Here is a 24,590-nt window from a genome sequence, read left to right as displayed (position 1 = left end):
TAAGGATTTGTGATACAGTGATCTGGACCTACCTCAGTCTGTACATTAGGGTTAGTGATACAGTGATCTGGACCAACCTCAGTCTGTATATTAGGGTTAGTGGTAAAGTGATCTGGACCTACCTCAGTCTATACATTAGGGTTATTGATACAGTTATCTGGACCTACCTCAGTCTGTAAATTAGGGTTAGGGTTAGCTATGCTGTGATCTGGACCTACCTCAGTCTGTACATTATTTCTAATGATACAGTGATCTGGACCTACCTCAGTCTGTACATTAGGGTTAATGATACAGTGATCTGGATCTACCTCAGTCTGTACATTAGGGTTAGTGATACAGTGATCTGGACCAACCTCAGTCTATACATTAGGTTTAGTTATACAGTGATATGGACCTACCTCAGTCTGTAAATTAGGGTTAGGGTTAGCTATGCTGTGATCTGGACCTACCTCAGTCTGTACATTAGGGTTAATGATACAGTGATCTGGACCTACCTCAGTCTGTACATTGGGGTTAGTGATACAGTGATCTGGATCTACCTCAGTCTGTACATTAGGGTTTGTGATACAGTGATCTGGACCTACCTCAATCTGTATATAAGGGTTAGTTATACAGTATTCTGGACATACCTCAGTATGTAAATTAGGGTTAGGTTTAGCTATGCTGTGATCTGGACCTACCTCAGTCTGTACATTAGGGTTAGTGATACAGTGATCTGGACCTACCTCAGTCTGTCCATTAGGGTTAGTGATACAGTGATCTGGACCAACCTCAGTCAATACATTAGGGTTTGTGATACCGTGATCTGGATCTACCTCAGTCTGTACATTAGGGTTAGTGATACAGTGATCTGGACCTACCTCAGTCTGTACATTAGGGTTAGTGATACAGTGATCTGGACCTACCTCAGTCTGTACATTAGGGTTAGTGATACAGTGATCTGGACCTATCTCAGTCTGTACATTAGGGTTAGTGATACAGTGATCTGGACCTACCTCAGTCTGTACATTAGGGTTAGTGATACAGTGATCTGGACCTACCTCAGTCTGTACATTAGGGTTAGTGATACAGTGATCTGGACCTACCTCAGTCTGTACATATTTTTGGTTCCAGAAAATATATTTCACATTGGTTTTGATGGTACAATGACTCTCTACATAATGCACAAAACTAAATGGGTGTTGCTGAGCCCTCTGGCACAAAATGGCTGCCGTGATCTCTACTTTTCATCATCATCATTGAGCCTGACCTGCCTGCCTGCCTGCCTGCCTGTCTGTCTGTCTGTCTGTCTGTCTGTCTGTCTTCACCTCTGAGTAGACAGGGTCTGGAACGACCTTCTGACCTGTATTTCTGTCTGTCTGTCTTCACTGCTGAGTTACAGGGTCCGGAACGACGTTCTCTGAAAGAAACACATAAGCAGGTTACATCTAGTGACATGTTAAAACACATATTAGTTACTCCAGAAAGATGAGGGAAGTGTTGTTGGTCTCTCCCTTCTTCCTACCTCTCCTCCTGTTGTGTTGTCTCTTCTCTGTGTGGTTGATGTCAGCATAGGTCACATCACCTGGACCAGATCCACCTGGAACTAAACACAGGAGAGAGAGAGGATATTAACACAGACTGGACCAGATCCACCTGGAACTAAACACAGGAGAGAGAGAGGATATTAACACAGACTGGACCAGATCCACCTGGAACTAAACACAGGAGAGAGAGAGGATATTAACACAGACTGGACCAGATCCACCTGGAACTAAACACAGGAGAGAGAGATGATATTAACACAGACTGGACCGGATCCACCTGGAACTAAACACAGGATAGAGAGAGGACATTAACACAGACTGGACCAGATCCACCTGGAACTAAACACAGGAGAGAGAGAGGATATTAACACAGACTGGACAAGATCCACCTGGAACTAAACACAGGAGAGAGAGAGGATATTAACACAGACTGGACCAGATCCACCTGGAACTAAACACAGGAGAGAGAGAGGATGTTAACACAGACTGGACCAGATCCACCTGGAACTAAACACAGGAGAGAGAGGACATTAACACAGACTGGACAAGATCCACCTGGAACTAAACACAGGAGAGAGAGAGGATATTAACACAGACTGGACCAGATCCACCTGGAACTAAACACAGGAGAGAGAGAGGATGTTAACACAGACTGGACCAGATCCACCTGGAACTAAACACAGGAGAGAGAGGACATTAACACAGACTGGACCAGCTGGAACTAAACACAGGAGAGAGAGAGAGGATATTAACACAGACTGGACCAGATCCACCTGGAACTAAACACAGGAGAGAGGAGATTAACACAGACTGGACCAGTCTGGTGTTATACAGTACTACAGTACCTGTGGTGTTATAGTGTTATACAGTACTACAGTACCTGTGGTGTTATAGTGTTATTCAGTACTACAGTACCTGTGGTGTTATAGTGTTATACAGTATTACAGTACCTGTGGTGTTATACAGTACTACAGTACCTGTGGTGTTATAGTGTTATACAGTACTACAGTACCTGTGGTGTTATAGTGTTATACAGTATTACAGTACATGTGGTGTTATAGTGTTATACAGTATTACAGTACCTGTGGTGTTATAGTGTTATACAGTACTACAGTACCTGTGGTGGTATAGTGTTATACAGTATTAGAGTACCTGTGGTGTTATAGTGTTATACAGTATTACAGTACCTGTGGTGTTATACAGTATTACAGTACCTGTGGTTTTATAGTGTTTTACAGTATTACAGTACCTGTGGTGTTATAGTGTTATACAGTATTACAGTACCTGCGGTGTTATACAGTATTACAGTACCTGTGGTGTTATAGTGTTATACAGTATTACAGTACCTGTGGTGTTATAGTGTTATACAGTATTACAGTACCTGTGGTGTTATACAGTATTACAGTACCTGTGGTGTTATAGTGTTATACAGTATTACAGTACCTGTGGTGTTATACAGTATTACAGTACCTGTGGTGTTATAGTGTTACAGTATTACAGTACCTGTGGTGTTATAGTGTTACAGTATTACAGTACCTGTGGTGTTATAGTGTTATACAGTATTACAGTACCTGTGGTGTTATACAGTATTACAGTACCTGTGGTGTTATAGTGTTACAGTATTACAGTACCTGTGGTGTTATAGTGTTACAGTATTACAGTACCTGTGGTGTTATAGTGTTACAGTGTTACAGTACCTGTGGTGTTGTAGTGTTATACAGTATTCCAGTACCTGTGGTGTTATAGTGTTATTCAGTACTACAGTACCTGTGGTGTTATAGTGTTATTCAGTATTACAGTACCTGTGGTGTTATAGTGATATACAGTATTACAGTACCTGTGGTGTTATACAGTACTACATTACCTGTGGTGGTATAGTGTTATACAGTACTAAAGTACCTGTGATGTTATAGTGTTATACAGTATTACATTACCTGTGGTGTTATAGTGTTATTCAGTATTACAGTACATGTGGTGTTAGTGTTATACAGTGTTACAGTACCTGTGGTGTTATAGTGTTATACAGTACTACAGTACCTGTGGTGTTAGTGTTATACAGTACTACAGTACCTGTGGCAGTATAGTGTTATACAGTACTACAGTACCTGTGGTGTTATAGTTTTATACAGTATTACAGTACCTGTGGTTTTATAGTGTTATACGGTATTACAGTACCTATGGTGTTGTACAGTATTGCAGTACCTGTGGTGTTATAGTGTTATACAGTATTACAGTACCTGTGGTGTTATAGTGTTATACAGTATTACAGTACCCGTGGTGTTATAGTGTTATACAGTACTACAGTACCTGTGGTGTTATAGTGTTATACAGTATTACAGTACCTGTGGTGGTATAGTGTTATACAGTATTACAGTACCTGGGGCGGTATAGTGTTATACAGTATTACAGTACCTGTGGTGTTATAGTGTTATACAGTATTACAGTACCCGTGGTGTTATAGTGTTATACAGTACTACAGTACCTGTGGTGTTATAGAGTTATACAGTATTACAGTACCTGTGGTGGTATAGTGTTATACAGTATTACAGTACCTGTGGTGTTATAGTGTTATACAGTACTACAGTACCTGTGGTGTTATAGTGTTATACAGTACTACAGTACCTGTGGTGTTATACAGTACTACAGTACCTGTGGTAGTATAGTGTTATACAGTATTATAGTACCTGTGGTGTTATACAGTATTACAGTGCCTGTGGTGGTATAGTGTTATACAGTACTACAGTACCTGTGGTGGTATAGTGTTATATAGTACTACAGTACCTGTGGTGTTACAGTGTTATACAGTACTACAGTACCTGTGGTGTTATACAGTACAACTGTACCTGTGGTGGTATAGTGTTATACAGTATTACAGTACTTGTGGTGTTATAGTATACAGTATTACAGTACCTGTAGTGGTATAGTGTTATACAGTACTACAGTACCTGTGGTGGTATAGTGTTATACAGTACTACAGTACCTGTGGTGTTACAGTGTTATACAGTACTACAGTACCTGTGGTTTTATACAGTACTACAGTACCTGTGGTGGTATAGTGTTATACAGTATTATAGTACCTGTGGTGTTATACAGTATTACAGTACCTGTGGTGCTATAGTGTTATACAGTACTACAGTACCTGTGGTGTTACAGTGGTATACAGTACTACAGTACCTGTGGTGTTAAACAGTACTACTGTACCTGTGGTGGCATAGTGTTATACAGTACTACAGTACCTGTGGTGTTATACAGTACTACAGTACCTGTGGTGGTATAGTTTTATAGAGTACTACAGTACCCGTGGTGTTATACAGTACCTGTGCTGGCTGGTATAGTGTTATACAGTATTACAGTACCTGTGGTGTTATACAGTATTACAGTACCTGTGGTGTTATAGTGGCATACAGTATTACAGTACCTGTGGTGTTATAGTGTTATACAGTATTACAGTACCTGTGGTGTTATAGTGATTTACAGTATTACAGTACCTGTGGTGTTATAGTGTTATACAGTATTGCAGTACATGTGGTGTTATTCAGTACTACATTACCTGTGGTGGTATAGTGTTATACAGTATTACAGTACCTGTGGTGTTATACAGTATTATAGTACCTGTGGTGGTATAGTGATTTACAGTATTACAGTACCTGTGGTGTTATAGTGTTATACAGCATTACAGTACCTGTGGTGTTATTCAGTATTACAGTACCTGTGGTGGTATAGTGTTTTACAGTATTACAGTACCTGTGGTGTTATAGTGTTATACAGTATTACAGTACCTGTGGTGTTACACATTATTACAGTACCTGTGGTGGTATAGTGTTATACAGTATTCCAGTACCTGTGGTGTTATAGTGTTATACAGTATTACAGTACCTGTGGTGTTATAGTGTTATACAGTATTACAGTACCTGTGGTGTTATACAGTACTACAGTACCTGTGGTGTCATAGTGTTATTCAGTACTACAGTACCTGTGGTGTTATAGTGTTATACAGTATTACAGTACCTGTGGTGTTATAGTGTTATACAGTATTACAGTACCTGTGGTGTTACACAGTACTACAGCTCCTGTGGTGTTATAGTGTTATACAGTATTACAGTACCTGTGGTGTTATAGTGTTATACAGTATAACAGTACCTGTGGTGTTATAGTGTTATACAGTATTACAGTACCTGTGGTGTTAGTGGTATAAAGTATTACAATACCTGTGGTGTTATAGTGTTATACAGTACTACAGTACCTGTGGTGTTATTGTTATACAGTACTACAGTTCCTGTGGTGGTATAGTGTTATACAATACTACAGTACCTGTGGTGTTATAGCGTTATACAGTATTACAGTACCCGTGGTGTTATAGTGTTATACAGTATTACAGTACCTATGGTGTTATACAGTATTACATTACCTGTGGTGTTATAGTGTTATACAGTATTACAGTACCTGTGGTGTTAGTGTTATACAGTACTACAGTACCTGTGGTGTTATAGTGTTATACAGTAATACATTACCTGTGGTGTTATAGTGTTATACAGTATTACAGTACCTGTGGTGTTATACAGTATTACAGAACCTGTGGTGGTATAGTGTTATACAGTAGTACAGTACCTGTGGTGTTATAGTGTTATACAGTACTGCAGTACCTGTGGTGTTATAGTGTTATACAGTACTACAGTACCTGTGGTGTTATAGTGTCATACAGTTTTACAATACCTGTGGTGTTATAGTGTTACACAGTATCACAGTACCTGTGGTGTTAGAGTGTTATACAGTACTACAGTACCTGTGGTGTTATAGAGTATACAGTATTATAGTACCTGTGGTGTTATACAGTACTACAGTACCTGTGGTGTTATAGTGTTATACAGTACTACAGTACCTGTGGTGTTACAGTGGTATACAGTACTACAGTACCTGTGGTGTTATACAGTACTACAGTACCTGTGGTGGTATAGTGTTATACAGTATTATGGTACATGTGGTGTTATACAGTATTACAGTACCTGTGGTGGTATAGTGTTATACAGTACTACTGTACCTGTGGTGTTATACAGTACTACTGTACCTGTGGTGTTATACAGTACTACAGTACCTGTGGTGGTATAGTTTTATACAGTACTACAGTACCTGTGGTGGTATAGTGTTATACAGTATTACAGTACCTTTGGTGTTATACAGTATTACAGTACCTGTGGTGGTATAGTGTTATACAGTATTACAGTACCTGTGGTGTTATAGTGTTATACAGTACTACAGTACCTGTGGTGTTGGAGGTCTTCACTGCAGAGTAGACTGGATCAGCTCCTGGAGACTTCTCTGGAGGAGACGAGACAACGGGTTGAAGATATAAAGACACTGTACTGTGTGTGTGTGTGTGTGTGTGTGTGTGTGTGTGTGTGTGTGTGTGTGTGTGTTTGTACCTCTCCTTCTCCTGGGTTGTGGTTCCTGTATGATTCTAACGTCAGCATACGTAACATCTCTGGGTTCAGCTGCTACATCTTTGTTCCTCTTGCAGAACAGGACCAGTAGAATCAGAGAGATGGAGAGAGCAGCCACCAACCCAGAGACAGACAGAGGGAGGAGGAGAGAGGAGGGGGAGGGGAAAGAGGAGGGGGAGGGGGATGAGGTTGAGCTCCAATCTTGAAAAACACCAGAGGAAACAACAGTAAATAGTTATAATCAATCAGAATAATATTATCTTAGACATACAGTACCAGTCAAAAGTTTGGACACACCTACTCATTCAAGGGTTTTTATTTATTTGTACTATTTCTACATTGTAGAATAAAAACTATGAAATAAAACATATGGAATCATGTAGTAACCACAAAAGTGTTAAACAAATCAAATGTAATTTATATTTGAGATTCTTCAAAGAACCCACACTTTGCCTTGATTACAGTTTTTTCACACTTGTGGCATTCTCTTAACCAGCTTCATTTCATTTCACCTGGAATGCATTTCAATTAACAAGTTTGCCTTATTAAAAGTTAATTTGTGGAATTCCTCTTCATAGTGCGTTTGGGCCAATCAGTTGTGTTGTGACAAGGTAGGGGTGGTATACAGAAGATAGCCCTATTTGGTAAAAGACCAAGTCCATATTATAGCAAAAACAGCTCAAATAACCTGTCTGGGAACGAACCCCTCAGCAGCTAGTCACAGAAAGCATGCAGCCATTTTCCAACCAAAGAGAGGAGTCACAAAAAGCAGAAATAGAAATAAAATGAATCACTAACCTTTGATATTCTTCATCAGATGACACTCCCGGGACAACATGTCACACAATACATGTATGTTTTGTATGATCAAGTTCATATTTATATCCAAAAACCTTTAAAAAATCTTAGTTTACATTTGGCGCGTTATATACAGTAAGGCTTTGCCTCCAAAACATCCGGGTAATTTGCACAGAGCCACATCAATTTACAGAAATACTCATCATATACGTTGATGAAAGATACAATTGTTTTACATAGAATTAAAGATTAACTTATTTCTAATGCAAACGCTTTGTCAGATTTCAAAATGGCTTTCCGGCGAAAACACAATATTCAAAATTCTGAGCGATCAAAGCTATACAGTTACCCGCCAAGTTGTGGAGTCAACAAAAGTTATAAATCTTCTCTTACCTTTGCTGATCCTTGTTGGAAAGCACTCGCAAGACTCCCAAGAAATGTTTGTTTAGTTTGATAAAGTCCAAATAACTCTGTTTTGTTTGTGCGTTTAGTACACTAATTCAAAAGCACCAAGCTCGTTACCATTATCTAGACGAAAAGTCAAAAAGCTCCATTACAGTTTGTAAAAACATGTCAAACGATGTTTTAAATCAATCCGTATTTTTATCATAAACATGTAATAATATTTCAACCGGACAATAGCGTTTCCATTACAGAGGAAAGGGAACGACCGGCACGCCCGCGTGCCCCAGAGGTAAACATGATTGTCCTCTAGCGAGCCACCGAATCAAACTGGTCTTATTCGACTCCCTTTCTCAATATAAATCTGGAAACAACTTCTAACTTCTAAAGACTGTTGACATCTGCTGGAAGCCCTGGGAAGTGCAATTTGACCCCACAGACACTGGATAATAGATAGAGGCTGAAATGAAAACTACAAAACTACAATTTCCCACTTCCTGGTTGGATTTTTCTCAGGTTTTCGCCTGCTATATGAGTTATGTTATACTCACAGACGTTATTTTAACAGTTTTCTAAATATGCATATCATAGCTTCTGGGCCTGAGTAACAGGCAGTTTACTCTGGGCACGCTTTTCATCCAAACTTCCCAATGCTGCCCCTATCCCAAACAGGATAAGCAAAGAGAAATGACAGTCCATTATTACTTTAAGACATGAAGGTCAGTCAAAACTGGAATTTTTTCAAGATCTTTGAAAGTTTCTTCAAGTGGAGTCGCAAAAACCATCAAGCGCAATGATGAAACTGGCTCTCATGAGGACCGTCACAGGAAAGGAAGACACAGAGTTTCCTCTGCTGCAGAGGATGAGTTCATTAGTTACCAGCCTCAGAAATTGACAATTAAATGCACCTCAGATTGCATCCCAAAGAAATGCTTCACAGAGGTCATGTAACAGACACATCTCAACATCAACTGTTCCCGAGCAGACAGAATGAATCAGGCCTTAATAATGTGTGCAAAGCTATCATAAAGGCAAAGAGAAGAATCTCAAATATAAAGCATATTTTGATTTGTTTAACCTGTTGGATCTCTAGGGGCGCTATTTCATTTTTGGATAAAAAACGTTCCCGTTTTAAGCGCGATATTTTGTCACGAAAAGATGCTCGACTATGCATATTATTGACCGTTTTGGAAAGAAAACACTCTGAAGTTTCAGAATCTGCAAAGATATTGTCTGTAAGTGCCCCAGAACTCATTCTACAGGCGAAACCAAGATGATGCGTCAAGCAGGAAATGAGCAGAATCTCTGAAGCTCTGTTTTCCATTGTCTCCTTATATGGCTGTGATTGCGCAAGGAATGAGCCTACACTTTCTGTCGTTTCCCCAAGGTGTTTGCAGCATTGTGACGTATTTGTAGGCATATCATTGGAAGATTGACCATAAGAGACTACATTTTCCAAGTGTCCGCCTGGTGTCCTGCGTGGAATTCGGTGCACAAACGCCAGCTGCTTGTACTTTTCCATTTGATTGAGGGGAGAAACCATGCTTCCACGAACGATATATCATTGAAGAGATATGTGAAAAACACCTTGAGGATTGATTCTAAACAACGTTTGCCATGTTTTCAGTCGATATCATGGAGTTAATTTGGAAAAAAGTTCGCGTTTTGAGGACTGAATTTTCGTTTTTTTTTTGGTAGCCAAATGTGATGTACAAAACGGAGCTATTTCTAATACACAAATAATCTTTTTTGGAAAAACTGAGCATCTGCTATCTAACTGAGAGTCTCCTCATTGAAAACATCCGAAGTTCTTCAAAGGTAAATTATTTTATTTGAAGGCTTTTATGTTTTTGTTGAAATCTTGCGTGCTGGATGCTAATGCTAACGCTAAATGCTACGCTAGCTAGCCACTTTTACACAAATGATTGTTTTCCTATGGTTGAGAAGCATATTTTGAAAATCTGAGATGACAGTGTTGTTAACAAAAGGCTAAGCTTGAGAGCTAGCATATTTATTTCATTTCATTTGCGATTTTCATGAATAGTTAACGTTGCGTAATGGTAATGAGCTTAGGTCTGTAAATAGAATCCCGGATCCGGGTTTGGTCGACGCAACAGGTTAACACTTGTTTGGTTACTACATGATTCCATATATGTGTTATTTCATAGTTTTGATGTCTTCACTATTATTCTACAATGTAGAAAATAGTTAAAAATAAAGAAAAACCCTTGAATGTTCAAACTTTTGAATGATACTGTATGTATTGCGTCTAATGACCAAGCGAGAATACAAGAACACAAATGATTATGAATATAACGTCTCAATTTAACAGTGTAAAGAACAACCAAATAATCTGAATGTCAAGGTTTCTCATCTGACCTGTTACTGTCATCCAGCTCTCTGGTGATTCTCCTTTCGAGCTGGAACACTTGTAGAGTCCTTCATCTGACTTGGATACTGCAGGGATGGTTATCTCTCCTGAAGACTCAGCCCTTATGAGGGATCCATCTTTGTAGAAAACAGCTGTGAGGTCAGAGGGAGTTACCTGATATCTGCAGCGCAGAGTCACAGAACCTCCCTTAGTCACAGGAAGGGCAGGGCTCTCCAGGATCACAGCACCAGCTGTATATAATATATAAACATCATATATGAACAGGTCTCTCCAGGATCACACCTCCAGCTGTATATAATATATAAACATAATATATAAACAGGTCTCTCCAGGATCACAGCTCCAGCTGTAAACTAAATGCGCTAACAAAAGGAGGTATTTGGACATAAATGATGGACTTTATCGAACAAAACAAACAATGATTGTGGAACAGGGATTCCTGGGAGTGCATTCTGATGAAGATCATCAAAGATAAGTGAATATTTATAATGCTATTTCTGACTTTTGCTGACTCCACAACATGGCGGGTATCTGTATGGCTTGTTTTTGTGTCTTTGCGCTGTACTCAGATTATTGCATTTTTGTGCTTTTTCCGTAAAGCTTTTTTGAAATCTGACACAGTGGTTGCATTAAGGAGATTTTTTTCTAAAGTTCTATGTATAATATTTATATTATAATATTTAAATTTTTGGATGAAAAACGTTCCCGTTTTAAACAAGATATTTTGTCACAAAAAGATGCTCGACTATGCATATAATTGACAGCTTTGGAAAGAAGACACTCTGACGTTTCCAAAACTGCAAAGATATTGTCTGTGAGTGCCACAGAACTGATGTTACAGGCGAAACCCAGATAAAAATCCAACCAGGAAGTGCCGCATTCATGCCAATGACTCCTTATATGGCTGTGAATGAGCTACGAATGAGCTTACATTTTCCACGTATTCCCCAATGTGTCTACAGCATTGTGACGTCTTTTTAGGCATTTCCATTGAAGAATGCCTGTAAGGGACCATATATGGCATGTGGTCACATGGTGTCTCCCGCAGAAAACCTTGCGTAAAATACTGAGGTAGCCATTTTTCCAATCGCTTCTTATGAGAAACCAACTGCCTCGACGGATATATTATTGAATATATTTGTTAAAAACACCTTGAGGATGGATCCTAAATGACGTTTGCCATGTTTCTGTCAATATTATGGAGCTAATTTTGACAAAGTTTGGCGTTATGGTTGTAGCATTTTAGGGTTTTAGGATTTTTGAATTTTTTTTTTTAGGATTTCTCAGCCATGCATGATGAAGAAATGGGAGCTATTTCGCCTGCAAAAATAATATTTTTTGAAAAAAGGAACATTTGCTATCTAACTGGAAGTCTCCTGAGTGAAAGCATCTGAAGTTCTTCAAAGGTAAATTATTTAATTTGGTTGCTTTTCTTATTTTCGTGAAAATGTTGCCTGCTGCCAGCAGAGCCTAGCATAGCATTATGCCATGATAAACTTACACAAATGCTTGTCTAGCGTTGGCTGTAACGCATATTTAGAAAATCTGAGATGACAGTGTTGTTAACAAAAGGCTAAGCTTGTGTTTGAATATATTTATTTCATTTCATTTGCGATTTTCATGAATAGGAAAAGTTTCTAGGGGTATTTATGTCCGTTGTGTTATGCTTTTGAGGCTATGATTACGCTCCCAGATACGGGATTGCTCGTCGCAAGAGGTTAAACAGCTAGGAAAATTCCAGAAAATGATGTCATGGCTTTAGAAGCTTCTGAATCACATAATTTAAGTCAATAGGAGGTGTACCTGCGTATGTATTTCAAGGCCTTCCTTCAAACTCAGGGCCTCTTTGCTTGACATCATGGGAAAATCAAAAGAAATCAGCCAAGACCTCAGAAAACTAATTGTAGACCTCCGCAAGTCTCGTTTGTCCTTGTCTAAATGCCTGAAGGTTTAAAGACCATGTTTAAACACCATGGGAACACCATGGGACCACGCAGCCGTCATACCGAACAGGAAGGAGGTGCGTTCTGTCTCCTAGTAATAAATGTACTTTGGTGTGAAAAGTCAATCCCAGAACAACAGCAAAGGACCTTGTGAAGATGCTGGAGGAAACAGGTACAAAAGTATCTATATCCACAGTAAAACAAGTCCTATATCGACATAACCTGAAAGGCCGCTCAGCAAGGAGGAAGCCGCTGCACAAAAACCGCCATAAAAAAAGCCAGACTACGGTTTGCAACTGCACATTGTCACGCCCTGACCTTAGAGATCCTTTCTATGTTTTGTATTCCATGTTTAGTTGCACATGGGGACAAAGATCTAACTTTTTGTCCTCTGGTCTGATGAAACAAAAATAGAAATGTTAGAACTGTTTGGCCATAATGACCATCATTATGTCTGGAGGAAAAAGGGTGAGGCTTGAAAGCCAAAGACACCATCCCAACCGTGAAGCACGGTGGTGGCAGCATCATGTTGTGGGGGTGCTTTGCTTCAGGAGGGACTGGTGCACTTCACAAAATAGATGGCAACATGAGAAGGAAAATTAGGTGGATATATTGAAGCAACATCTCAAGACATCAGTCGGGAAGTTAAAGCTTGGTCTCAAATGGGTCTTCCAAATGGACAATGACCCCAAGCGTACTTCCAAAGTTGTGGCAAAATGGCTTAAGGACAACAAAGTCAATGTTTTGGAGAGGCCATCACAAAGCCCTGACCTCAATCCTATAAAACATTTCTGGGCAGAACCTTTTATTGTGGAAGGCTACCCGTAACGTTTGACTCCAGTTAAGACATTTAAAGGCAATGCTACCAAATACTAATTGAGTGTATGTCAACTTCTGACCCACTGGGAATGTGATGAAATAAATAAAAGCTGAAATAATGGCAAAATGGGTTACTTCTACCCCCTCCTTTTTCGAACATTCTGTTAAAAATCGCGCAACTTTTCAGCGTCCTGCTACTCATGCCAGGAATATAGTATATGCATATGATTAGTATGTGTGGATAGAAAACACTCTGAAGTTTCTAAAACTGGTTAAATCACGGCTGTGACTATAACAGATTGTGTGTTTCATTGAAAAACGCAAGAAAAACTGCTCTCTGAAAGCTAAAAATTATTTCCATAAGTCACTTTCATGAGATGTTAAAAGGGGACAAAATTTAATATCGACCTGCATGCAATTCATACAAATTCCACACGATGTCGCCATTGTCGTCATTTTCAATTGAATTTTTTGTTGGAAAATCCAACTATCTGGATTCCGTTTCTTCCGGTCTCCACCAGGATGGTTTGAATGTGGACATTGGCAGCCATTGATTTGCAGACGAGGAGCTATTGAATATACATCGCCCTGTAATCTTTTTGATAGATTATAAACGTTTACTAATACCTAAAGTTGGATTACAAAAGGATTTCGAAGTGTTTTGTGAAAGTTTATCGTCGACTTTTTTAATTTAAAAAAATGACGCAGCGTTTAAAAACAATGTTTTTTTCTGAATGACACAGCTTCCATAGAAAGCTATTTTGGGTATATATGGACCGATTTAAACGAAAAAAAGACCCTATAGTGATGTTTATGGGGCATATAGGAGTGCCAAGAAAGAAGCTCGTCAAAGGTAATGAATGTTTTATATTTTATTTCTGCGTTTTGTGCAGCGCCGGATAAGCAAAGTCTTTGTTTACGTCGCATTCAGGCATTTTGAGGTGTTGCATGCTATCAGATAATAGCTTCTCATGCTTTCGCCGAAAAGCATTTTAAAAATCTGACTTGTTGGCTAGGTTCACAACGAGTGTAGCTTTAATTCAATACCCTGCTTGTGAATTTTGATCAAGGTTTGAGTTTTAACGAGTACATTTAGCATTTAGCGTAGCGCATTTGCATTTCCAGGTGCCTAGTTGAGACATATGCGTCTCAAGTAGAATCAAGAAGTTAACTTGTTATGGCTGCAATCCCACTAACGGAATAAGTGTCATCAACAGCCGCTGCATAGCATAGCGCTACATACAATAAATATTACTATAAATATTTATATTAATCAAATCACAAGTGCAATATAGGAAAACACAGCTTAGCCTTTTGTTAATCCACCTGTCTTGCCAGATTTTGAAATTATGCTTTACTGCCAAAGCAATCCAAGCGTTTGTGTAAGTTTATCGATCGCACGACAAAACATTAAGTACACTTAGCATCAGGAAGCTTGGTCACGAAAATCAGAAAAGCAATCAAATTAATAGTTTTCCTTTGATGATCTTCGGATGTTTTCACTCACGAGACTCCCAGTTACACAACAAATGTTCCTTTTGTTCCATAAAGATGATTTTTATATCAAAAATACCTCTGTTTGTTTGTTGCGTTATGTTCAGAAATCCACAGGAAAGAGAGGTCACGACAACGCAGAAGAAAATTCCAAATAGTTTCCATAATGTCCACAGAAACGTGTCAAATTTTTTTATAATCAATCCTCAGGTTGTTTTTAAAATATATAATTGATAATGTCATGTATTGTCATATTATGTCTTGTTCCTGTTCTTTCTCTTCACTCCGTCTCCCTCTGCTGGTCGTATTAGGTTACCTTCTCTTCCTCTCCTTCCCCCAGCTGCTCCTCATCTTCTCTAACTACTTCGTTCACCCTTTTCCCACCTGTTCCCTCTTTTCCCTCTGATTAGGTCTCTATTTCTCTCTCTGTTCCTGCTTCTGTCTTTGTCAGATTCTCGTTTGAGTTTCTCATGCCAGAACCAAACTATCGTCTCGTTTGCTTCACCCTTGTCCTGTCCTGTCGGAATCTGCCTGTTCATCTGATGCTACGTGTGATCAGGTACCTCTGTCCTCTACAACCCAGCTATTCTCCTCTGCTGCTAGAAGGGGACTCTAACCCAGCTATTCTCCTCTGCTGCTAGAAGGGGAACTCTTCTGTGATATTCAGAAGGACTTTATGTTTCATTTGTCGCCCTCTCTGCGGGTTGTTTATTTTGCCATCATATACATATGAAGAGGATCTATGTCTTACCTGTGTTTTGACATTAAAGGACTCTGTTTTTGTTAAACCGCTTTTGGGTCCTCACTCACGTGCATAACAGAAGAATCTGACCAAGAATGGACCCAGCGACTTCGGATCCTCTCCACTCAGCCGTCGAGATCCAGGGAGCGATGCTAGGCAGACACAAGCAGGAATTGTCTGCTGCTCGACATGCCGTTGAGACCCTGGCCGCCCAAGTCTCCAACCTCACAGAACAGATTCACCATCTCCGCCTCGATCCACCGGCCACTTCCAGGGCTTTCGAATCTCCGGAGCCCAGAATCAATAACCCGCCGTGTTACTCTGGGGAGCCCACTGAATGCCGCTCGTTCCTCACCCAGTGTGATATTGTGTTTTCTCTCCAGCCCAACACTTACTCCAGGAGCACAGCTCGTATCGCCTACGTCATATCTCTCCTTACTGGACGGGCTCGTGAGTGGGGCACGGCAATCTGGGAGGCGAGGGCTGAGTGTACTAACCAGTATCAGGACTTTAAGGAGGAGATGATGCGGGTTTTTGATCGTTCTGTTTTTGGGGAGGAAGCTTCCAGGGTCCTGTCTTCCCTATGTCAAGGTAATCGATCCATAACAGATTACTCTATTGAGTTTCGCACTCTTGCTGCCTCCAATAACTGGAACGAGCCGGCTTTGCTCGCTCGTTTTCTGGAGGGTCTCCGTGCGGAGGTAAAGGATGAGATTCTCTCCCGGGAGGTTCCTTCCAGCGTGGATTCCTTGATTGAACTCGCTATTCGCATAGAGCGACGGGTTGATCTTCGTCACCGAGCTCGTGGAAAGGAGCTTGCGTTCTCCGTTGCCCCCCTCTCCGCATCACTACCATCTTCCTCCGCCGGCTCGGGTGCTGAGCCTATGCAGCTGGGGGGTATCCGCATCTCGACTAAGGAGAGGGAACGGAGAATCACCAACCGCCTCTGTCTCTATTGCGGTTCCGCTGGTCATTTTGTCACTTCATGTCCAGTAAAAGCCAGAGCTCATCAGTAAGCGGAGGGCTACTGGTGAGCGCTACTACTCTGGTCTCTCCTTCAAGATCCTGCACTACCTTGTCGGTCCATCTACGCTGGACCGGTTCGTCAGCTTCCTGCAGTGCCTTGATAGACTCTGGGGCGGAGGGCTGTTTTATGGACGAGACCTGGGCTCGGGAACATGACATTCCTCTCAGACAGTTAAGGGTGCCCACGGCCTTGTTAGCTTTGGATGGTAGTCCTCTCCCCAGGATTCAGCGTGAGACGCTACCTTTAACCCTCACTGTCTCTGGTAATCATAGCGAAACCCTTTCTTTTTTAATTTTTTGTTCACCTTTTACACCTGTTGTTTTGGGCCATCCCTGGCTAGTTTGTCATAATCCTTCTATTAATTGGTCTAGTAATTCTATCCTCTCCTGGAACGTCTCTTGTCATGTGAAATGTTTAATGTCTGCTATCCCTCCTGTTTCCTCTGTCTCTTCTTCACAGGAGGAGCCTGGTGATTTGACAGGGGTGCCGGAGGAATATCACGATCTGCGCACGGTGTTCAGTCGGTCCAGGGCCACCTCTCTTCCTCCACACCGGTCGTATAATTGTAGTATTGATCTCCTTCCGGGAACCACTCCCCCCCGGGGTAGACTATACTCTCTGTCGGCTCCCGAACGTAAGGCTCTCGAAGATTATTTGTCTGTAGCTCTTGACGCCGGTACCATAGTCCCCTCCTCCTCTCCCGCCGGAGCGGGGTTTTTTTTTGTTAAGAAGAAGGACGGGTCCCTGCGCCCCTGCATAGATTATCGAGGGCTGAATGACATAACAGTGAAGAATCGTTATCCGCTTCCTCTTATGTCTTCAGCCTTCGAGATCCTGCAGGGAGCCAGGTTTTTCACTAAGTTGGACCTTCGTAACGCTTACCATCTCGTGCGCATCAGGGAGGGGGACGAGTGGAAGACGGCGTTTAACACTCCGTTAGGGCACTTTGAATACCGGGTTCTTCCTTTCGGCCTCGCTAACGCTCCAGCTGTCTTTCAGGCATTAGTCAATGACGTCCTGAGAGACATGCTGAACATCTTTGTTTTCGTTTACCTTGACGATATCCTGATTTTTTCACCGTCACTCCAGATTCATGTTCAGCACGTTCGACGTGTCCTCCAGCGCCTTTTAGAGAATTGTCTTTTTGTGAAGGCTGAGAAGTGCACTTTTCATGCCTCCTCCGTCACATTTCTCGGTTCTGTTATTTCCGCTGAAGGCATTAAGATGGATCCCGCTAAGGTACAAGCTGTCATTGATTGGCCCGTCCCTAAGTCACGCGTCGAGCTGCAGCGCTTTCTCGGCTTCGCGAATTTCTATCGTCGTTTCATCCGTAATTTCGGTCAGGTGGCAGCTCCTCTCACAGCCCTTACTTCTGTCAAGACGTGCTTTAAGTGGTCCGTTTCCGCCCAGGGAGCTTTTGATCTCCTCAAGAATCGTTTTACATCCGCACCTATCCTTGTTACACCTGACGTCTCTAGACAGTTCGTTGTCGAGGTTGACGCGTCAGAGGTGGGCGTGGGAGCCATTCTTTCTCAGCGCTCCCTCTCTGACGACAAGGTCCACCCTTGCGCGTATTTTTCTCATCGCCTGTCGCCGTCGGAACGTAACTATGATGTGGGAAACCGCGAACTGCTCGCCATCCGCTTAGCCCTAGGCGAATGGCGACAGTGGTTGGAGGGGGCGACCGTTCCTTTTGTCGTTTGGACTGACCATAGGAACCTTGAGTACATCCGTTCTGCCAAACGACTTAATGCGCGTCAGGCTCGTTGGGCGCTGTTTTTCGCTCGTTTCGAGTTCGTGATTTCTTATCGTCCGGGCTCTAAGAACACCAAGCCTGATGCTTTATCTCGTCTCTTCAGTTCTTCAGTAGCCTCCACTGACCCCGAAGGGATTCTCCCTGAGGGGCGTGTTGTCGGGTTGACTGTCTGGGGAATTGAGAGGCAGGTAAAGCAAGCACTCACTCACACTCCGTCGCCGCGCGCTTGTCCTAGGCACCTTCTTTTCGTTCCCGTTCCTACTCGTCTGGCCGTTCTTCAGTGGGCTCACTCTGCCAAGTTAGCCGGCCACCCCGGCGTTCGGGGTACGCTTGCATCCATTCGCCAGCGTTTTTGGTGGCCCACCCGGGAGCATGACACGCGTCGTTTCGTGGCTGCTTGTTCGGTCTGCGCGCAGACTAAGTCCGGTAACTCCCCTCCTGCCGGCCGTCTCAGACCGCTTCCCATTCCCTCTCGACCGTGGTCTCACATCGCCTTAGATTTTATCACCGGACTGCCTTCGTCAGCGGGGAAGACTGTTATTCTTACGGTTGTCGATAGGTTCTCTAAGGCGGCTCATTTTATTCCCCTCGCTAAGCTCCCTTCTGCTAAAGAAACGGCACAAATCATCATCGAGAATGTTTTCAGAATTCATGACCTTCCGTCAGACGTCGTTTCGGACAGGGGTCCGCAATTCACGTCTCAATTTTGGAGGGAGTTTTGCCGTTTGATTGGGGCTTCCGTCAGTCTCTCTTCCGGCTTTCACCCCCAGTCTAACGGTCAAGCAGAACGGGCCAATCAGACTATTGGTCGCATCTTACGCAGTCTTTCTTTTCGTAACCCTGCGTCTTGGTCAGAACAGCTCCCCTGGGCAGAATACGCCCACAACTCGCTTCCTTCGTCTGCGACCGGGCTATCTCCTTTTCAGAGTAGCCTCGGGTACCAGCCTCCGCTGTTCTCGTCTCAGTTCACCGAGTCCAGCGTCCCCTCCGCTCAGGCTTTTGTCCAACGTTGCGAGCGCACCTGGAAGAGGGTCAGGTCTGCACTTTGCCGTTATAGGGTGCAGACTGTGAGAGCCGCTAATAAGCGTAGAACTAAGAGTCCTAGATATTGTCGCGGTCAGAGAGTTTGGCTCTCCACTCAGAACCTTCCCCTTAAGACAGCTTCTCGCAAGTTGACCCCGCGGTTCATTGGTCCGTTCCGTATTTCTCAGATCATTAATCCTGTCGCAGTGCGACTTCTTCTTCCGCGATATCTTCGTCGCGTCCACCCGGTCTTCCATGTCTCCTGTGTTAAGCCCGTTCTTCGCGCCCCCGCTCGTCTCCCCCCCCCCCCCCCCCCCATCCTTGTCGAGGGCGCACCTATCTATAGGGTCCGTAAGATTTTGGACATGCGTCCTCGGGGCCGTGGTCATCAGTACCTAGTGGATTGGGAGGGGTACGGTCCTGAGGAAAGGAGTTGGGTTCCCTCTCGGGACGTGCTGGACCGTTCGCTGATCGATGATTTCCTCCTTTGCCACCAGGTTTCCTCCTCGAGTGCGCCAGGAGGCGCTCGGTGAGTGGGGGGGTACTGTCATGTATTGTCATATTATGTCTTGTTCCTGTTCTTTCACTTCACTCCGTCTCCCTCTGCTGGTCGTATTAGGTTACCTTCTCTTCCTCTCCTTCCCCCAGCTGCTCCTCATCTTCTCTAACTACCTCGTTCACCCTTTTCCCACCTGTTCCCTCTTTTCCCTCTGATTAGGTCTCTATTTCTCTCTCTGTTCCTGCTTCTGTCTTTGTCAGATTCTCGTTTGAGTTTCTCATGCCAGAACCAAACTATCGTCTCGTTTGCTTCACCCTTGTCCTGTCCTGTCGGAATCTGCCTGTTCATCTGATGCTACGTGTGATCAGGTACCTCTGTCCTCTACAACCCAGCTATTCTCCTCTGCTGCTAGAAGGGGACTCTAACCCAGCTATTCTCCTCTGCTGCTAGAAGGGGAACTCTTCTGTGATATTCAGAAGGACTTTATGTTTCATTTGTCGCCCTCTCTGCGGGTTGTTTATTTTGCCATCATATACATTTGAAGAGGATCTATGTCTTACCTGTGTTTTGACATTAAAGGACTCTGTTTTTGTTAAACCGCTTTTGGGTCCTCACTCACGTGCATAACAGATAATATATCAACCGCAAATGTCTTTCACAGTAGGAGATGGAAAAGCAATACCTATCCAAACTCTGTTGCGCGAGCAAAACTCATGTGACCACTTGACGCAATGTTATCGTTCTGGCTCATTTTTCAAAATAAAAGCCTGAAACTATGTCTGAAGACAGTTGACACCTTGAGGAATCGATAGGAAAAGGAAGGCAAATCCAGCAAAGGGAGGCTATGGAACATGGAGTTTTCAAAATAGAAGCCACTTCCTGTTCTTATTTTCCTCAGGGTTTTGCCTGCAATATCAGTTCTGTTATACTCACAGACAATATTTTGACAGTTTTGGAAACTTTAGTGTGTTTTTTATCCAATACTACTAATAACATATATATAGCATATAATAATAATACTAATAATAATATGAAATAAATCATTCTCTCAACTATTATTCTGACATTTCACATTCTTAAAATTCTTAAAATAAAGTGGTGATCCTAACTGACCTAAAACAGGGAATATTTACTAGGACTAAATGGCAGGAATTGTGAAAAAATGAGTTTAAATGTATTTGGCTAAGGTGTATGTAAACTTCTGACTTCAACTGTATAAACCTAACATCAGCTATCTGAAACCAGATTAACAACTAAACACTCTAATGTTAGTAGATGATGTTTGTGGACATACCATGTACTGTGATGTTGACAGCATTGCTGTGTTCTCCAGACCCAGACTCACACCAGTACACTCCACTGGATGATTTTATTAGTGACACGATGCATGAAGACCCTTGTTGTTTTCCCCAGTCAGTATTACACTCTGAAACATTCCCTCTCTCTGGGTTCCTCACCACTCTCCATCCAGTAGAGTTCCCCTGAACCTCACAGCTCAGAGAGACAGACTCAAATTCAAAGAACTGAGATCTGTCAGGACTGACACTCAGAGAGGCTGGAGGAGAGAGAGAGGCTGGAGGAGAGAGAGAGGCTGGAGAAGAGAGAGAGGCTGGAGGAGAGAGAGAAGCTGGAGGAGAGAGAGAGGCTGGAGGAGAGAGCGAGAGAGCGAGAGAGAGAGAGAGAGAGAGAGAGTCAGGATTTGGCCAGGATTGTTCAGGCTTTGGGTACTAGATGCCCCCATTGTGCTTCTTTTTTTGACCCTTTTGTTTTTCCCTTGTTTCCAGTTATTATTTGCACCTGTGCCTCATTTCCCTTGAATGTATTTAAACCCTTAGTGTTCCTCAGTTCTTTGCTCTGTGAACTTGCTGTGAACTTTAGTTTCTCTAGTTGGATTTTCTGGTTTTGTTCTTGTTTATTTTTGATTATTCTTTTGAGGTTTGTTTTTTCCCTGCTGTTCTTACCACTTTGTGGATTTTCCTTGTGTCTTGGAGGATATACATTTTTCTCTTGGAATTACTTTTGATGTTGTGGATTTATATTTTTGCCTGAAGATCTTTTCCTTTTTTCTTTATTAAATCACCTCTCTAGTACTGCTGTGTCTGCCTCATCTTCTGGGTTCTGCTGACTATTAGTGGCTCAGTTTACTAAGTGACTGTTTCTCACACCGGAGACCCGAGTTCGAGAGAGAGAGAGAGAGAGGGAGAGAGAGAGAGATTTATATAATCTTTAGGTCTGGGAGCCCACATGGTATACCCAAACAGGCGTAACTTTAAAAACAATATAGTACCCTTAGGTAAAATACCAGGACAGCGAGAAAACCGAACAAACAATAACACCTCTCACAAATACAGAAAAAACAAGCCCGCACAAACAGAAGCGGGCTGAACGAACTTAAATAACCCCACCCTAACAACCAAACAATGAACAGGTGAAACCAATTAGACAAAACCAAACGAACACGGATCAAAAGGATCGGTGGCAGCTAGTAGACCGGCGACGACGACCGCCGACACCCGAACAAGAAGGGGAGCCACCTTCGGTAATATTCGTGTCACCACAACACAATAAATACTCATACAAAACCATAGTTACACATTTAAAAACACATCTCCAAATCCTCCTCCACAGTAACTAAACACAACAGCCTCTGAATACCCCATATACTCAAAAACAGATCAATATTGTTGACAAGTTTATAATAGGCAAACTCAACCCTCAGTCTCGCTGCCAACATTCCCTCCAGCATTCCCACCACATCCCTGTCCCCGAATACTGTTCTTACAGGTCTTCCATATCGCTAATTGTGCTGCCCCAAACACAAAATTAAGCAACACAACTACACCCTTTTGACTAAACCTGTACTTTGGCTCAAATATATACAGTTGGGAAGAGAAAACCTCTCCCAGCGCTGAGAACCAAGAAGTGATCAGGTCAATCATCCCGACCAACCTGGGACACAGTAAAAAACAGATGTGCCAGAGTTTCAGACTCAGCACAGAATGGACACCCCTCCCCAACAGTAGGATCCAGGTGTACCAGATGCAGAATGGACAGCCTTCCCCAACTGTAGGATCCAGGTGTACCAGATGCATATTAGTGGCTATGGCTCCATGTATTATCCTCCATTGTAGGTCAGCTCTTTTAAATAGGCGGTTTGTATAATGATCGCGAAAAGCCTTTTGGGGAGGCAGCTGGACCAAACACACCCGCCCACCTCTTCGATTTTACCCCTTCCAAGGAAGAAGCATGGGACACTTTTACACATTATGTACATGCCCTTCTTTCCCACCGCCTTGAACTCCCCCAGCTCCAGGGGTAAGGAAGGAAAGCAGCATCCCCACGTCCTCCTCTAATGCCCCCATCGCAGCCATCGCAGCACTAACAATCAGTGCAGGGAACACATAATCCAGACCCTCCGTCCATCGATCACAATAGGAAGTATCCAATGTATCCGAGTAGCCGATGAAGTACTGTCAAGGAGTCAAAGACCTCAGCGACGACCTTCCTCAGTAGGGGAGATGATCGGATCCCTGCTCTTTCTCCCAGCTCCTCCAACAATCTGCTCCTGCTCCGCATCAGATGACCCAGCTTGGTACACCCCACACCTAACAGGCATGAATGTAGGCTGGCTGAACCCATAGCACAGGACTGGATGACAGTGTTATGACAAAGAGACTCTTCAAAAGGCCACTTCCCTGGTGTCGTGCCGGCCTTACGGGACATGTCAAACTCTCCAAGTCTGCATAACAGACTCATAGAATGGAGTCAGGCTAGATAAATCACCCCCTCTTGCTTTAAGAGGAAAAGGTGCTTGTCACTCCTCATCAATGTGTAGGCTGTATCCACCCAGCTAGAACCGTCACTGTACAACAGTCTCTCGGCTGCTTAGAGCTGGAAAGCCATGATCCTAGAAGAAATGTCCACCAGGCCCACCCTCGTGCAGTGGCAGGTACAGGAACCAGCTTTAATACAATGTTGTCCAGACCAGAAGAAATTGACAACGGTCCAATGAAGCTCTTGTATCAGGGCCCCCAGTGGCTGTAAAATCAGGCTAGGTGATTGGCTACCAGCACCCTTCCCCTATCAGACAGCTGGGGTAGCACCCATTTCCACCTAGACAATCTGGCATACACTTTCTCCACCACACCCACCCAGTTATTTTTTGTAAGACATCAGAGCGAAGAAAAACACCCAAGTCTTCATCCCATCTCTGCCCCATCTCTGCCCCCCTGGTAACCATGGAGTGGACCCAGCCCACAGTGAATCACTATTTTCCAAATTAACTCTTTAAAGCATTTGAGGGAATCTTAACATCCCCTGTAATAAAAACGGTCATGTCATCTGCATATGCAGACAGTGCTATCGCCCTGACCTTAGTATTCTTTGTTTTCGTGGGACCCTTCATTACTCCTGGCACAGAGAAACCAGTAAGCCTCACTCCTAAAAAACAAAGCATTGGTTCAATTGCCAGACAATATAACTGTCCTGAAATTGGGCATCCCTGCCTGATGCCCCTTTGGACAGGGATGGGGCAGCTCAAACCACCCCCCACCTTCACCATACATGAGGCCCCAGCATACAGTAAACTCATCCAAGATAAAAAAAAATATATAAAAAAATCATCCCCAAACCCAAAGGCTTTCATTGTTTTCTCCTGATCCAAAGTAAGGTTCACATCAGACAGTTTACAAATGTCGAAAACGTCTCTTATTAGAAACGCGTAGCACTGGT

General features: G+C 42.7%; 1 protein-coding gene and 1 long non-coding RNA gene across 2 annotated transcripts in view; both read right to left on the bottom strand.

The window, feature by feature from the left end:
* The window catches only part of LOC110535268 (low affinity immunoglobulin gamma Fc region receptor III-like), a 128,279-nt gene that overhangs the window by 88,553 nt on the left and 15,136 nt on the right, over window positions 1–24,590 (bottom strand). The window contains exon 4 of the mRNA XM_036989223.1: window positions 21,154–21,414. Coding sequence (XP_036845118.1) covers window positions 21,154–21,414 — 261 coding nt within the window. The remainder of the gene's footprint in view (window positions 1–21,153; window positions 21,415–24,590) is intronic.
* On the bottom strand, window positions 1,789–7,077 carry LOC118965957. Its single transcript, XR_005053081.1, has 3 exons — window positions 6,947–7,077; window positions 6,786–6,842; window positions 1,789–1,809 (listed from the first exon to the last, which is right to left on the bottom strand). It is a non-coding gene; the product is annotated as an uncharacterized LOC118965957 (long non-coding RNA).

The sequence above is a fragment of the Oncorhynchus mykiss genome, chromosome 9, assembly GCF_013265735.2.
Source record: "Oncorhynchus mykiss isolate Arlee chromosome 9, USDA_OmykA_1.1, whole genome shotgun sequence".
NCBI classification, from domain to species: domain Eukaryota; kingdom Metazoa; phylum Chordata; class Actinopteri; order Salmoniformes; family Salmonidae; genus Oncorhynchus; species Oncorhynchus mykiss.
The sequence above is the reverse complement of the archived record's forward strand: the minus strand, read 5'-3'. Positions and strand labels throughout refer to the sequence as shown.